Source organism: Oncorhynchus kisutch, linkage group LG22, assembly GCF_002021735.2.
Source record: "Oncorhynchus kisutch isolate 150728-3 linkage group LG22, Okis_V2, whole genome shotgun sequence".
Taxonomy (NCBI): Eukaryota; Metazoa; Chordata; class Actinopteri; order Salmoniformes; family Salmonidae; genus Oncorhynchus; species Oncorhynchus kisutch.
Window position 1 is genome coordinate 14,566,658 of NC_034195.2, and position 13,492 is coordinate 14,580,149.

Sequence of the window (13,492 nt, forward strand, 5' to 3'; positions counted from 1 at the left end):
GTCTACAATTTTGTTTCTGGTGTCCTTTGACAGCTCTTTGGTCTTGGCCATAGTGGAGTTTGGAGTGTGACTGTTTGAGATTGTGGACAGGTGTCTTTTATACTGATAACACGTTCAAACAGGTGCCATTAATACAGGTAACGAGTGTAGGACAGAGGAGCCTCTTAAAGAACAAGTTACAGGTCTGTGAGAGCCAGAAATCTTGCTTACCTAAAATTACCTTTTTAAAGTGTCGGGGTTACCAAACCTAAAATTACCTTTCTAAAATGTCGGGGTTACCAAACCTAAAATTACCTTAATAAAATGTTTGTTCATGACCATGAAGGGCATTGTCGTGAGGTGGATATGGAAAATCTTGGGGAAAAGAGAGACCAGTCTTATACGGGAGTAAATCATTACTCAGTGGCGAGAGATCGCTTCTCGGCCTTTTGGCTAAGATCACGTGCAGTGTCCTCGACAGTGCTGCACTTGATCAGAGAAGCGATCGCAGGCCGGAGGGCGCCCGGGAGTTGTGCTAATTATTTTTGTTTAAAATCATTATTGTTGTATTGTTTCACTGTTGTTTTTGTCCTGGGTTACGTGGTGGTTCTGGTGGTGGACTACAGGTGCACCAGCACCTGTAGGGTGAGTTTAAAGGCCCTCTCCTCCCCTTTGTATCCTACCCCCCTCCCCCTTCAATTACTCCTACTGTTTTGAGTGTTGTATTGCCGGCTAGCCCTTTAGGCGCGGCAGGCATTGCATTGTCGCGTGTTTGTCTGACTGTATTTTCCTTGTCCCTATCCACCTTGTATTTGTTAGTTCACCCCCTAAAACTGCCTTTTGTTTCTGTTTCTTGTTTTGTGTTGTCAACTGGGGGACCTTTGCTGGCCGGCTTGCTAGCTGGTTGGCTTGGCCTGGTCTGCTGGTGAGGCTCGCTAGCTGGCTAGCTTGGCCTGGTCTGCTGGTGGGGCTCGCTGGCTGGTTGGCTTGGCCTGGTCTGCTGGTGAGGCTTGCTAGCTGGTTTGGCTTGGCCTGGTCTGCTGGCGAGGCTTGCTAGCTGGTTGGCTTGGCCTGGTCTGCTGGCGAGGCTTGCTAGCTGGTTGGCTTGGCCTGGTCTGCTGGTGAGGCTCGCTAGCTGGTTGGCTTGGCCTGGTCTGCTGGTGGGGCTCGCTAGCTGGTTTGGCTTGGCCTGGTCTGCTGGTGAGGCTTGCTAGCTGGTTTGGCTTGGCCTGGTCTGCTGGTGAGGCTTGCTAGCTGGTTTGGCTTGGCCTGGTCTGCTGGCGAGGCTGGCTGGCTCTCTCGGCCCTCAAGCTTGGCAGGGTTTGTGTTGGTCAGTGCAACTTTTGTTTTCCCCTTATTTCCCCTCACCTAAATTTGTTTGTTAGTTTGCCTCCCCCGCTCCCTGTTTGGTTTTTGTCTGTTTTTGTCTTTCCCCTTCGTGTCTTTAATTGTAAAAAACTACACACAAAAAAAACTCCTTGTGTCCCTTCCCATTGTTGATAAGATTAGTTTGGTGCTGTGCTAGATAGTTTGTTGTGTGTCCCGTGGTACTGGTAGGACCTGTTCAGCACAGCCTGGCTGAGCCTGCTAGTTCCTTGGCTGTTTTACACCCCCTCCTTCTCCCTCCCTCTTGGGCTGTAAAGGGAGTGGGCCTCCATCATGTCAGCAGCACAGGCTGGCATGAGGAGGCACCATGCAGTGCGCCTCCTTCTAAAGGAGAAGGGAGGAAAAATAATGGAGTTATCCCGATTGGAAAGAAAGAGCTCGGCTTTCATCCCGCGCAGGTAAACTGCATCTTAGCCCTCCCCTATAGGAAGGGCTTCGATGTCAGTTTTGCCAACGCCAGCTTCCTGGGGGAAACTCCAGAACGCCCTGAACACCCAGGGGTCCCTCACAGCAATGTTTGAGGTGACCAAGCTGACGGATAATAGCATTAAAACCGTTATTATCCGCATGTACAATGAAACCGTACAGCCGGAGGACGTTGCAGTATGGCTGGACAGGTACTGCAATGTGAAGGGTCCCCTGATCCAGGTAAAAGACCTCGATGGGATCTGGACAGGGGCCTGGAGGGTCACTGTCCAGCAAAGGGAGGACCCTGGGGGCTATGGTGGGTTGAAAGCCATCCCATCCACCATAGTCCTCGGAGAGAACAGGGGCCATGTTCACTACCAGGACCAGCCCAAGCTGTGCCGTAAGTATGGTGAACATGGCCACCTTGCAGACGCCTGTCAGAAGGTCGTCTGCATGAAGTGCCGGGAGGTGGGCCACCGCTACGAGGAGTGCACGAACGGAAGGTCGTGCAACCTCTGTGGCGAGCGGTCCCACCTCATCCGCGACTGCCCCTCCTCCTGGGCCAACAGGGCCAAGGCGGGAAGGAGGGAGTGGGCGGCCGCGGACCGGGCTTCCGAGCGCCAGAGGGCTGGAACGGCAGTTGCCGAGGTGGTAGTGGAGGAGCCGGTGGTGGTGGAGGAGGAGGCAGTAGTGGTGGTGGAGGAGATAGTTGTGGAGCCGGTGGTGGTGGTGGCTGTAGTGGAGGGCGCGGAAGGTGTAGTGGTGGAAGAAGTGGGAGGAGAGGACAAAACCCTCCCCACCCCAATCCCCCTGCCCCAGACTAATGTGACCCCTGAAGGAGAAAGGGCCGAGAAAGACGGCTCCGGAGAGATGTTCAGCGAAAGCTCCCCAAGTGGGTCAGATATTATAGGGTCGGTGGCGGAAAGCACCATGGAGACTGTGTCAGAAGGTACGGGAGAGGAGGGGGAGATTCTGAAGGAACACCTCCCCCTACGTAAAAGAAACGCTGAGGAGCTCTCTGACCCCGAACAGGGTGAGGAGAAAAAGGGAAAGGTGGAGTGGGAGAGCTCTCAGGGGGAGGAAGAACCCAGAACCTTCCCCTCCAACTCCCCCAATCAAGTCTCCTTTTTAAGCCCTATTTTAACCTCCTCTCCCTTCCAAACTCCCTTACCCCGGAGGGAGAGAGAGAAAGTCCCTGAGAACTAACCCCCTTTTAACTGCTCAATGCTTCTTCTTTTAGCACTGTTTTTACTCACCCCTTTTATGGCTTTTAAAATCACCACTATAAATGTGAGGAGCGTAAGAACAGCAACAAGAGCACAGTCGGTTTTATCCTTTTTAGAAAGGTTTAACTCTGATGTGTTTTTACTACAGGAGTGTGGTCTACCCTTTTTATCCTCTTACAGGAAATGGGAGGATAAGTGGCAGCACGGGCCCTCCATTTGGAGTGGTTCCAATTTTAACAAGAACGACGTTGTTGCCATTTTAATCAAGACCCCACAGGTGGTGGTGAAGGGGAGCACGGTGGTGGTAGGTGGGCGTGCTCTTTTAGCCAATTGTACTTTTATGGGTAGGGATTTTAACGTGCTAAATGTGTATGGTTTTAATGACAAACATGACCGGTGCACACTTTTAGAAGACCTGCAGTCCCACATGCTAGGGAGGGATCCTCTAGTGGTGGGTGGGGATTTTAACTGTGTTTTAAGTAGAGCAGACAGGAGAGGGGCAGGAGGTGATTTTAAGGTAGACAGGTCAAGTGTTTTATTGCAAGGGCTGTGCAGGGATTTTAAACTGACTGACTGTTTTAAAACCCTGCATCCAAGAGAGGAGGGCTTCACCTGGACCAGTGGTGACGGCACCAGAGCCTCTCGTATCGATTATCTGTTTACCCGGGACTGTCCCCCAACTGATGCTAGAATAACCCCTGCTTTCTTCTCAGATCACGTAATGCTGACGTGCACCCTTTCACTATCTTCGGGTGTGACTGTGGGAAGAGGGCCCTGGAAATTGAACTGCTCCCTTTTAGAAGATGATAGAGTAGTTAGCCAGTACAGGGAGCAGTTCAGCCAGTGGCAGACGCTACAGGACTTCTTTGACACGCGAGCACAGTGGTGGGAAATGGTGAAGGGAAGGACGAGGACCTTCTTTAGAGAGATAGGAAAGAAAAAAAGCAAAGAAAAAGATAGATGCATGGTGGGACTGCAAAAGCGACTGGAAAGGTATTTTAACCTATGCCAACAGGGCCTTGATTTTAACCAAGAAATTAAAGAAGTAAAAAAGGAAATGGCATTTTTAGCAGAACAGAGAAGCAAGGGGGTTATTTTAAGAAGCAAGGAAAGGGAATTAGAAGAGGGGGAGAAGTGCACAAGGTACTTTTTTAAGAAAATAGTAAGGGTAGGTTAATGACTCGTTTAAAAAATAAAGATGGGGTTTTAAAAACAGATACAGAAGGGATAAAGGAAGTAGTTGAGGACTTTTATGGGGAACTGTTTGGGGTAAAAGATGTGTGCGAAGAAACAATGGGGGACCTTTAACATACATCGACAAGACCCTACCCAATACAGACGACCTGACAAAAGACCTGACGAGGACCGAAATCGAACAAGGACTGAAACATTTTAAGAGGGGTAAATCACAGGGGGAGGACGGCCTCCCTTTGGAGTTTTATTTGACCTTTTGGGATGTTTTAGCTGACGAACTTCTGACTGTTTTTACCGACTTTGAACATCTTGACAGACTACCTGACAGTTTTAGAGTGGGGATCGTGACTCTTTTATATAAGAAAAACGACAGGACGGACTTGAAGAACTGGAGACCGATAACCCTTTTAAACTTTGATTGTAAACTTTTTACCAAGGTTTTAACACTCAGAATGTCTTCTGTTTTAGGGGAGGTGATCCACCCGGACCAAACCTGTGCCGTGCCCGGAAGGAAGATCACGGACAGCCTGATACTGATCTGAGATGCCATCTGTTATGCGAGAGACAGAAACATGCGGCTTGTAGTCCTAAATTTAGATTTTGAAAAAGCCTTTGATCGGGTCTCGCACGTACCTCTTTAAGGTACTGCAAAAAATGGGTTTCCCGGACAGGTTCTTAGCTTGGGTGGGACTGCTGTATGTGGACATCACCAGCAAAATCCTTGTAAATGGGCATCTGTCAAAAGCAGTGGGAGTACACTGCGGCGTCCGTCAGGGCTGTCCGTTATCTCCTCTTCTGTTCGTGGCCTGTATTGAACCACTGGCACAGGTCTTGAGAAGGGACCAAGGGATCAGTGGGGTGGGTATCCCGGGGAGTGGGGGGATGACCGCCAAGTGCGTCTTTTATATGGACGACGTCAACATTTTATGTACCGACCTTTTATCTGTCGACAGGACTCTGGACAGGACTGACTGGTACGGATAAGCCTCTGGGGCGAGACTGAACAGAGACAAGACAGAGGCCCAATTCTTCGGACCGTGGGCAGACCCAGACTTGACCAGACTACCTCTGACAGTTAAACTGACGGACATAAGGGTACTGGGGGTAAAGTTTGACCGGGGGGAGAGGAGGGAGTGGTAACTGGAGTGGAATCCTGGGGACTGTAAGACAGAGACTGGGTTTTTGGGGACTACGACAGCTGACTTTTGAGGGCAAGGTTTTAATCATTAAAGCTGTGATTTTACCTGTGCTTTTATTATTAATCAGTTCTGTTTTTATCCCCCCTCGAAGGAGTATTTTAGACCTGGAGCGAATGCTTTTTTACTTCCTGTGGGGAGGCAAGTGGGAGAGGCTGAGGAGGGAGGTGGTCAAGAGGCCCAGGTCCAAGGGGGGGAAAGGCTTGCCTGACCTCTACTTGTTCCTGGGCAGCCGCTACACAGCGTTACATCTGACTCTTGCCACCTCCCCGGTCAACAACAAGACTCAGGCCCTCGCACGGTTCTGGCTGGGATCATACCTCAGGACTCTGAGGCTGATCCCAGTCGACCTGCGAGCCCCAGTCTCTTTCCTGCTACCCCCGCCCTACGTCCAGCTCCAGAAGTTTTTAAGACATTTTAAACTGGAAAAAGAAATAGTCACGGTCTTAACAAAACACTGCTCTCTTCTCTCTCTTGTGCAGGAGCGGGAACCAGTATGTCCAGTGCGCGGGCTCGCTATAGGTGAGCCCACAACGGTTTGGCGCAACGTGGCCCATCCTGCTCTCCTGAATCGGCATCGGGACCTGTCCTGGATGGTCGCCCACGAGATCCTCCCGGTCAGGGCCGTTATGCACTCACGGGGCATGGCGAGGACATCCGCGTGCCCCCGAACAGGCTGCGGCCAAGAAGAATCGGTGAGGCACATGCTCTGGGAGTGCAGAGCCGCCAGGGACCTGTGGAAGGAAGCAGGCCCCCTGATTACCTCGTGTCTGCCAGCAGGGGAGGACCTAACACCTCAGCTCGTGCTGTATGGGGTGGGCCGAAGGCCCATTTCATCGAAGACCTTCACCAAGCTCTGGCCCACCCTCACGTGCCTGAAGGAAGCACTGTGGTCCTCCCGCAACCTGCTGGTAGCGAAAAACGTAGAGACCACTCCCCAGGCAGTGGCCATGGTAGCCACGGAAGCCCAAGGGTTGGTACGAAAGGAAGGGGGCCTCGACCCCAGGCGAAGGGTCCCCCACAACACCCTAGGTCCCGGCGGCCACGGCCTGACAGCGCTGCGGCGCCTAGGGCGATGCGCCTAGGGGAGGGATCTCCTCTGGGCCCCGAAGGACGGGACGATGATCTATTCAGAAGAGCAGGATGAGGTGAGCTTGATAAAGACTCACCCCGCTCCTGTACAAGGGACTGAAGACAGCTTTTTAACAAAGTGGCTTTTTAACATGTTTTTCATGTCTTAAAAATGTTTTACCTTTGTTAGATCATTAGTACACATTTTAAATGGCTTCTACAGATTTGACATTTTTACAAGGAAAGTACTTTTATTCATGGTTGTTTTCATCGGTTTTAACATGTACTTTTTAACAAATTTAAATGTAACTTTCAAATGCTGTGTTTTATGCCTTGTTGCCGTTTTTATGTGTGTAAATGATGTAAAAAATGTATGAGCTGTTTTTAAAGGAATCGTGTCAATAAAACTTTTCCAAAAGAAAAAAATGTTGCTGTGTCTAAATAAGAGTACATAAACATTGGGGTGGATTAAAACAAACGATTAATGATTGGATGGAGGACAGTGGAATTATCATCATCATGATTAGTTTGCTGATTTAAGATGTAGCATAGTTAATGCTAAAAAGAATGTACACGGTCTCATTATCTCTCTCTTTGGAATGTTCCCGAGACTGTGGTCTTGATAGAGCAGTTAGTGAAATTCTGCAGTTTTATAAGTATAAAGGTATCTGGATTCGGCCGTAAAGGGAGCTCCCAAATTAGATAAGACCAATTTTGTTCGTTTTTACAATACATTATGAATATTTGTTAGTAGCGTTATTACTGTATTTGATATATTGTGTCTTATTTGGTTTTAGTGGATTTTTCACGGGTTGCTCCTTAAAGGGCACACAAATGAAGTTTGTATTGTCAGAATTTTGGTTGAACACATGTCAATTATTTTGATAAGGAATGTACTGACAAAACCCAATGTAAACCTGGTACACAAAATGTATAACATGTTTTGAAATAATTTGTCTGAGGTACAGGGAAAGGACAAGGAGAGAAACACTCACTTGAAGGGGTTGAATGACCTCTGTTCTGACTTTCTGGTGAGGCCTGATCACCTTCACTAGAGAGCCCAGAAACATTTGGGTAAGATTTATATGTAATATGTGTAAACTCCTAATTACGGAGAAGTTTATAATTAATAGTTCTATGTGTGATATCGGACCACAAGAAGGACGGACATACCTGTCTCTAGTCTGTTTTTACTATGACCTATATATTTTGTGATACAATTATTTCCTTATGTAGTTATTAAGGGACATTTTATTTTTATTTTAACCAGCAGTGTTGTTTTTGTAAACAATCACGTTGTGTCGTGTCAAAATGGTGGAATTACCAGTCCACTGAGGTTTTTTGGATATAATAGTGATATGTTATATGAAGGAGTGTATTGTTGTGGTGTTTGTTCTGTTTCCGTTTTGTTTCGATACAAATCTCACCAGATTGGGTTTGCTGGATTATCTGGATTTCTCCCTAAGGATTAGCCCTCTAACTCCCTGACCCTGTGACTCTGCGATGAGGTCGACAGTGTGATAGGGGAGTGTAAGCCAATTTGACATTTGTCTTAGAACTTTATATTAAAAATATTGGTAAATTAATAATTTGTCTTAAAGTGAATAGTTTGTCTGGATTTCCTGAATCAGGAATGCTCTTAACTAAACTGTTCTGATCTGTTCTTTTTCGAGATTATGGCAAAGGTGAACAGATGGTATCTAGATGCATGAGAGAGGGACAATTTGACCAAGGAATGGTGTGAACCTCAAACCCCCTCTTACCGGCTGTAATGGTGAAAATGGTGTTTCATTATGGTCCTTCACCACTTCTACCTGAGTCCGAGCCAGCAACCTGTACACAGTATCCAGTCGAAGCTATCAACTGTCTTTTCTGTCATGGCTTTACACTCAGGAGTGCTACATGAGTCCACGTGGAGGGAGCATGGAGAGAGATCCGTTCCAAACTTCTCTCATGTTGCTGGTATACTGGTTGGCAAATGGACAAGACATAATGGGTGGTAAAGGTGGTGGGGGCCCAGGTGAGACATTGAAATCTGGACATTATCATAGGCCATCCACTGTGAAGATTTCTGAAGAAGACAGTGAGTGTCGTGAAGGAGAGGGGGTTGGTCAACGGGACCCTAATTGATTTAGACTTGTCCAAAATTGTATATTTGGGTTATCAGGTTGATTGTGGAGGTCTACACACTGCAAAATGTATAGTAATTTTGACTAAGAATGCATTGTGATATTGATCTGTAATTATAACCCTGATGAGAAAAGTTAATACTAGAATTAAGGTTAATATACTTGTACATTCTGCCAGGGTCGACGTGTGCCAAGTTGAGTTTTTTTTTTTGAGTAATAGAACTAACGTGAATCACTAAGCATTGTAATTCTAAATTTGGGTTGTTTATTTAATTGGGTTAATTGGGAAACAAAGATTTTTGTAAACTGACTGATTTGAGGAAGTTTGTAGTATGTTAATAACTATATGAGTGAAGCAATTAATGTATTTTGAATTGATTGTTATGCTGATTATGACATGTGTAAAGAAGTTGTGTACTAAAGATGTTGACACTATTCTCACTGTGCCCTGGCTGAACGGAGAGGGGGGAACCCTTTGATCCTGACAGTGAATCTGATCCTAATCTGTTTGACCTATATCCATTACCAATTTACATTTTGATAATGATAATACTCAGGAATTATAGCAGGTTTGTGCTAATGGCACATAGAGTCCATAGGGCGATGCCCTTATAAATAATGGGATCATGATGCTTGTCCTGGATCATGTTCATTAGGCACCAAACTGAATAAATTTTACTTAAACCGGGAGTCACTACCTGGGTTTGTCCAACAAGGTATTCTAAGATATTCTTCTACAGATGGTGACCAATGGGAGTATGCTCGGTGTCAACATGATTGTGGTTCGTACTGATGAAAAATGTACCGATAATTTATGTTAAGGTTGAAAACTCGAACCAACGTGTGGTTATTTGCAATGGTAATATACTAGTACAAGGAAGTTTGTTTATGCTTAAGTTAGAAATTGATGCCTCGTGTTTTTCTACATTTGTATTAATGTATTTAAAAAATAAATATTTGCTTTAAAGTTGAGACAAGTCTCAAAATGGGAGATAATGGTAGAAAAATTACAAGATGATGTTATAATACTGTTTATGCATCGGCTAGCTTTGAGTACTCTCTCATCTGTGCCTGTGGGACTGAGTTGGGCATCTGGGGCTTGGCGCTGGCAATTGATTTATGGTGGCTTGGTGATAGAACCTACAGCCTGCACTGTATGTCAGTACAAATTATGGTGGACTAAGTATAGGGTATACAATAGGGTATATACATTTCTTTTGTAAAATACTTATTTTGAGGAAAAATATGATTTGAAATGTTGAGACACTATTATGCAACATAAATGGGTTAAACCACATTTCATTCCCATTCTGTCTAAAAGTCACATCAAATAATGGCTATAATAGTAATAAAAACTGCACTTTGTAATTTCTCATGTATAAAATGTGTGGTTCGATTCCAGAATGCTGATTGGGTATGAACAAATATTTATTTTTACTCTTCTAACGTTGATAAGTATAGAATGGCAATAAGGCACCTCGGAGGGGTTGTGGTATATACCACGGCTACAGTGGCGGTCAGTGCCATTCATCATGAGGGAGGACACTTTTTTTTCATGAGCATGTCCTTTTCTATTACAGCATGTTGGATGACTGTCATTCATATTCCATTCACCCAGTTCAATGTAACATCGATAGATTTCGACTACTACATGATACTCACATTTTCCATATACCCATCATGAGGTTGCTATGAATGGAAGTTTACAACCTAGGCGCACACAGGTCAAGAGAAACATTTGAGATAAGACAGTGACAAGACATTCTATACCGCTTTGCACACTCTTGCCTGCATCTAGCTTATCTAGGGTGTAATCATTAGTCCAACAGTTGCAAGCGAGAGTTTCAATTGGACAAATTCAGGTATTTTTATCCTTATTTCGTTTGCTTTCGTTTTAAGAAATGTTTTTCAACAGAATCAGTGGAATGAATACACCCCTGAACACGCATAAACATAGTTCAGTTTCATAGCAGCCACATTATATTCCTTCTCGCCTCTTTGCACTCTCCTCTCACCTTTTCCCTCCGTTTGTGGACTTCAATGAACAACACATCAGCTATGTGACCAGGCGAGAAAATCTTTCCAAGCCAAACCATATAACTGCTACACAGCCTACATCGTTGTCCCCATATTAGCTAAAGTAACGTCCTAGTCAACATAGCTAATATAATTAATGTGTTGGTAAACCCGCTACAATCATGCAGTAACGCTACAGTGTACAGTCAGTAAGCAGTTACACCGGTGGGCCTGGTGGCAATAAATTAGTCACAATAAATGCTTATCTTGACTTCCAGTGTTGTGTTGGATAGTCATAGCCAGCTAACTAACATAGTATCCCTCTGTTTGAGCCAGGTGTTTGTTACTAAACTAGCCAGCTCCATTTGCTAGCTACACCATGGTGCTACCCTACAGAGTGCTGTTGAGGCTACTCTAGACCTTCACTGCAAAACAGTGTTTTAGTCAATTATTTGGTGACGTGAATATATTTAGTATAGTTTTATCTAAAAAGGATAACTTTTTCAAGTTTTTTTGTGTTATTTTTTATGAAATTCACTGAGGAGACTCCACTGCACAGCTAAGGGCTGTATCCAGGCACTCCGTGTTGCTTTATACATAAGAACAGCCTTAAGCTGTAGTACATTGGCCAAATACAGTGCCTTCGGAAAGTCATCAGACCCATTGATTTTTCCCATATTTTGTTACGTAACAGCCTTATTCTAAAATGGATTAAATTAAATTAAAATCCCTCAGCAATCAACAACACAATATCCCACAATGACAAGGCAAAAAGTTTTTGGGGAAATTTTAGCAAATGTATTAAAAATAAAATCATTAAGTCATTGAAAGGTATTTATTTGTACTATTTTCTACATTGTAGAATAATAGTGAAGACATCAAAACTATGAAATAACGCAAAGAAATCCTATAGTAACCAAAAAAGTGTTAAACAAATTGAGATTCTTCAAAGTAGCCACCCGTTGCCTTGATGACAGCTTTGCACACTCTTGGCTTTCTCTCAACCAGCTTCATGGGGTAGTCACCTGGAATGCATTTCAAATAACAGGTCTGCCTTGTTAAAAGTTAATTTATGGAATTTATTTCCTTAATGCGTTTGAGCCAATCAGTTGTGTTCTGACAAAGTAGGGGTGGTATACAGAAAATAGCCCTATTTGGTAAAAGCCAAGTCCATATTAGGGCAAGATCAGCTCAAATAAGCAAAGAGAAAGTACAGTCCATCATTACTTTAAGACACGAAGGACAGACAATATGCAACATTTCAGGAATTTAAGGTTCTTCAAGTGCAAAAATCATCAAGAACTACGATGAAACTGGCTCTCATGAGGATCGCCACAGGAATGGAAGACCCAGAGTTCATTAGCGTTACCAACCTCAGAAATTGCAGCCCAAATAAACGCTTCAGAGTTAAAGTAACAGACACATCTCAACATAAACTGTTCAGAAGAGACTGTGTGAATTAGGCCTTCATGGTCGAATTGCTGCAAAGAAACCACTACTAAAGGACACCAATAATAATAATAAGAGACTTGCTTGGTTCAAGAACCATGAGCAATGGACATTAGACCAGTGGAAATGTGTCCTTTGGTCTGATGAGTCCAAATTTGAGGTTTTTGGTTCCAACCGCAGTGTCTTTGTGAGAGTTAGTAGGTGAACGGATGATCTCCGCATGTGTGGTTCCCACCTTGAAGCATGGAGGAGTAGGTGTGATGTTGTGGCTGTGCTTTGCTGTTGACACTGTCAATGATTTATTTTGAATTCAAAGCACGCTTCACCAGCATGGCTACCACAGCATTCTGCAGCGATACGCCATCCCATCTGGTTTGCGATTAGTGGGACTATCATTTGTTTTTCAACAGGACGATGACCCAACACCTACAAGCTGCGTAAGGGCTATTAGACCTAGAAGGAGATTGATGGAGTGCTGCATCGTTTGGGCTCCTGAGTGGTTCAGCGGACTAAGGCACTGCATCTCAGTGCAAGAGGCGACACTACAGTGCCTGGTTCGAATTCAGGCTGAATCACATCCGGCCATGATTGGCCGGCAGCGCACAATTGGGAGGCGCACAATTGGCCCAGCATCAGATGGGGATTTAGAAAGAGAGCGTGCACATGAGAGAAATTAACTTTACATTCTCTGGCAACAGCTCTGGTGTACATTCCTGCAGTCAGCATGCCAATTACACGCTCCCTCAAAACGTCAGACATCTGTGGCATTGTGTTGTGACAAAACTGGACATTTTAGTAGCCTTCTGTCTACAGCACAAGGTGCACCTGTGTAATGATCATGCCGTTTAATCAGCTTCTTTATATGCCACACCTGTCAGGTATATGAATTATCTTGGCAAATTTGTGCACAGATTTTAAGATAAATAATCTTTTTGTGCATGTGGAACGTTTCTGGGATCTTATTTCATCTCATGAAACAAGGGAACACTTTACATGTTGCATTTAGTTTTCTGTTCATTATATGTATGTATGCAGTGGATGTTGAACATTTCTAGAGGTAAATGTGTTAAGTTATAGCCATGGTATAAAAGGGATAATCATCTCCGGGCTTTATGCGTTCTATGGAAAATAATGTAACTCCTTCCACGCATTTCATTATTTTCCAGAGAACTCATAGCTCCTCGTTGATTATCCCTTAAATGTAGTCTGAATGTGAGAAACATTATGTAAGAACCTAAAACATTTGAAATTGAAGAAAACCATTTTAGGGGAGATTGCACTATACACTACCTGAAAACACATTAATGTTGATACAATTACCAGAATTAGCTGAAATTTGACATCAGTCCTCATTTAACAATGCTACCTACCTATGAAAGCCATTTGAAGTAGACCTAAAGTAATTTGTAGTATGTTTTAGATTACTAAAATGCTATGC

The 13,492-nt window shown here is 44.5% G+C and overlaps 1 protein-coding gene across 1 annotated transcript; it reads left to right on the forward strand.

The window, feature by feature from the left end:
* The first annotated feature begins 1,803 nt into the window (after window positions 1–1,803).
* On the forward strand, window positions 1,804–6,852 carry LOC116356393 (uncharacterized). The gene is made up of 3 exons (XM_031802185.1): window positions 1,804–2,806; window positions 3,180–3,303; window positions 5,872–6,852. Exons 1-2 carry the CDS (start codon window positions 1,804–1,806, stop codon window positions 3,260–3,262), a joined length of 1,086 nt encoding a protein of 361 aa, XP_031658045.1. The 3' UTR covers window positions 3,263–3,303; window positions 5,872–6,852.
* Window positions 6,853–13,492: the final 6,640 nt, after the last annotated feature.

Coding starts and splice junctions, on each gene's coding strand:
- LOC116356393 (XM_031802185.1), top strand. CDS start 1,804: ATGTCAGTTTTGCCAACGCCAGCTTCCTGGGGGAAACTCCAGAACGCC. Junction 2,807..3,179: donor GCTCTCTGACCCCGAACAGG/GTGAGGAGAAAA, acceptor ATCCTCTTACAG/GAAATGGGAGGATAAGTGGC.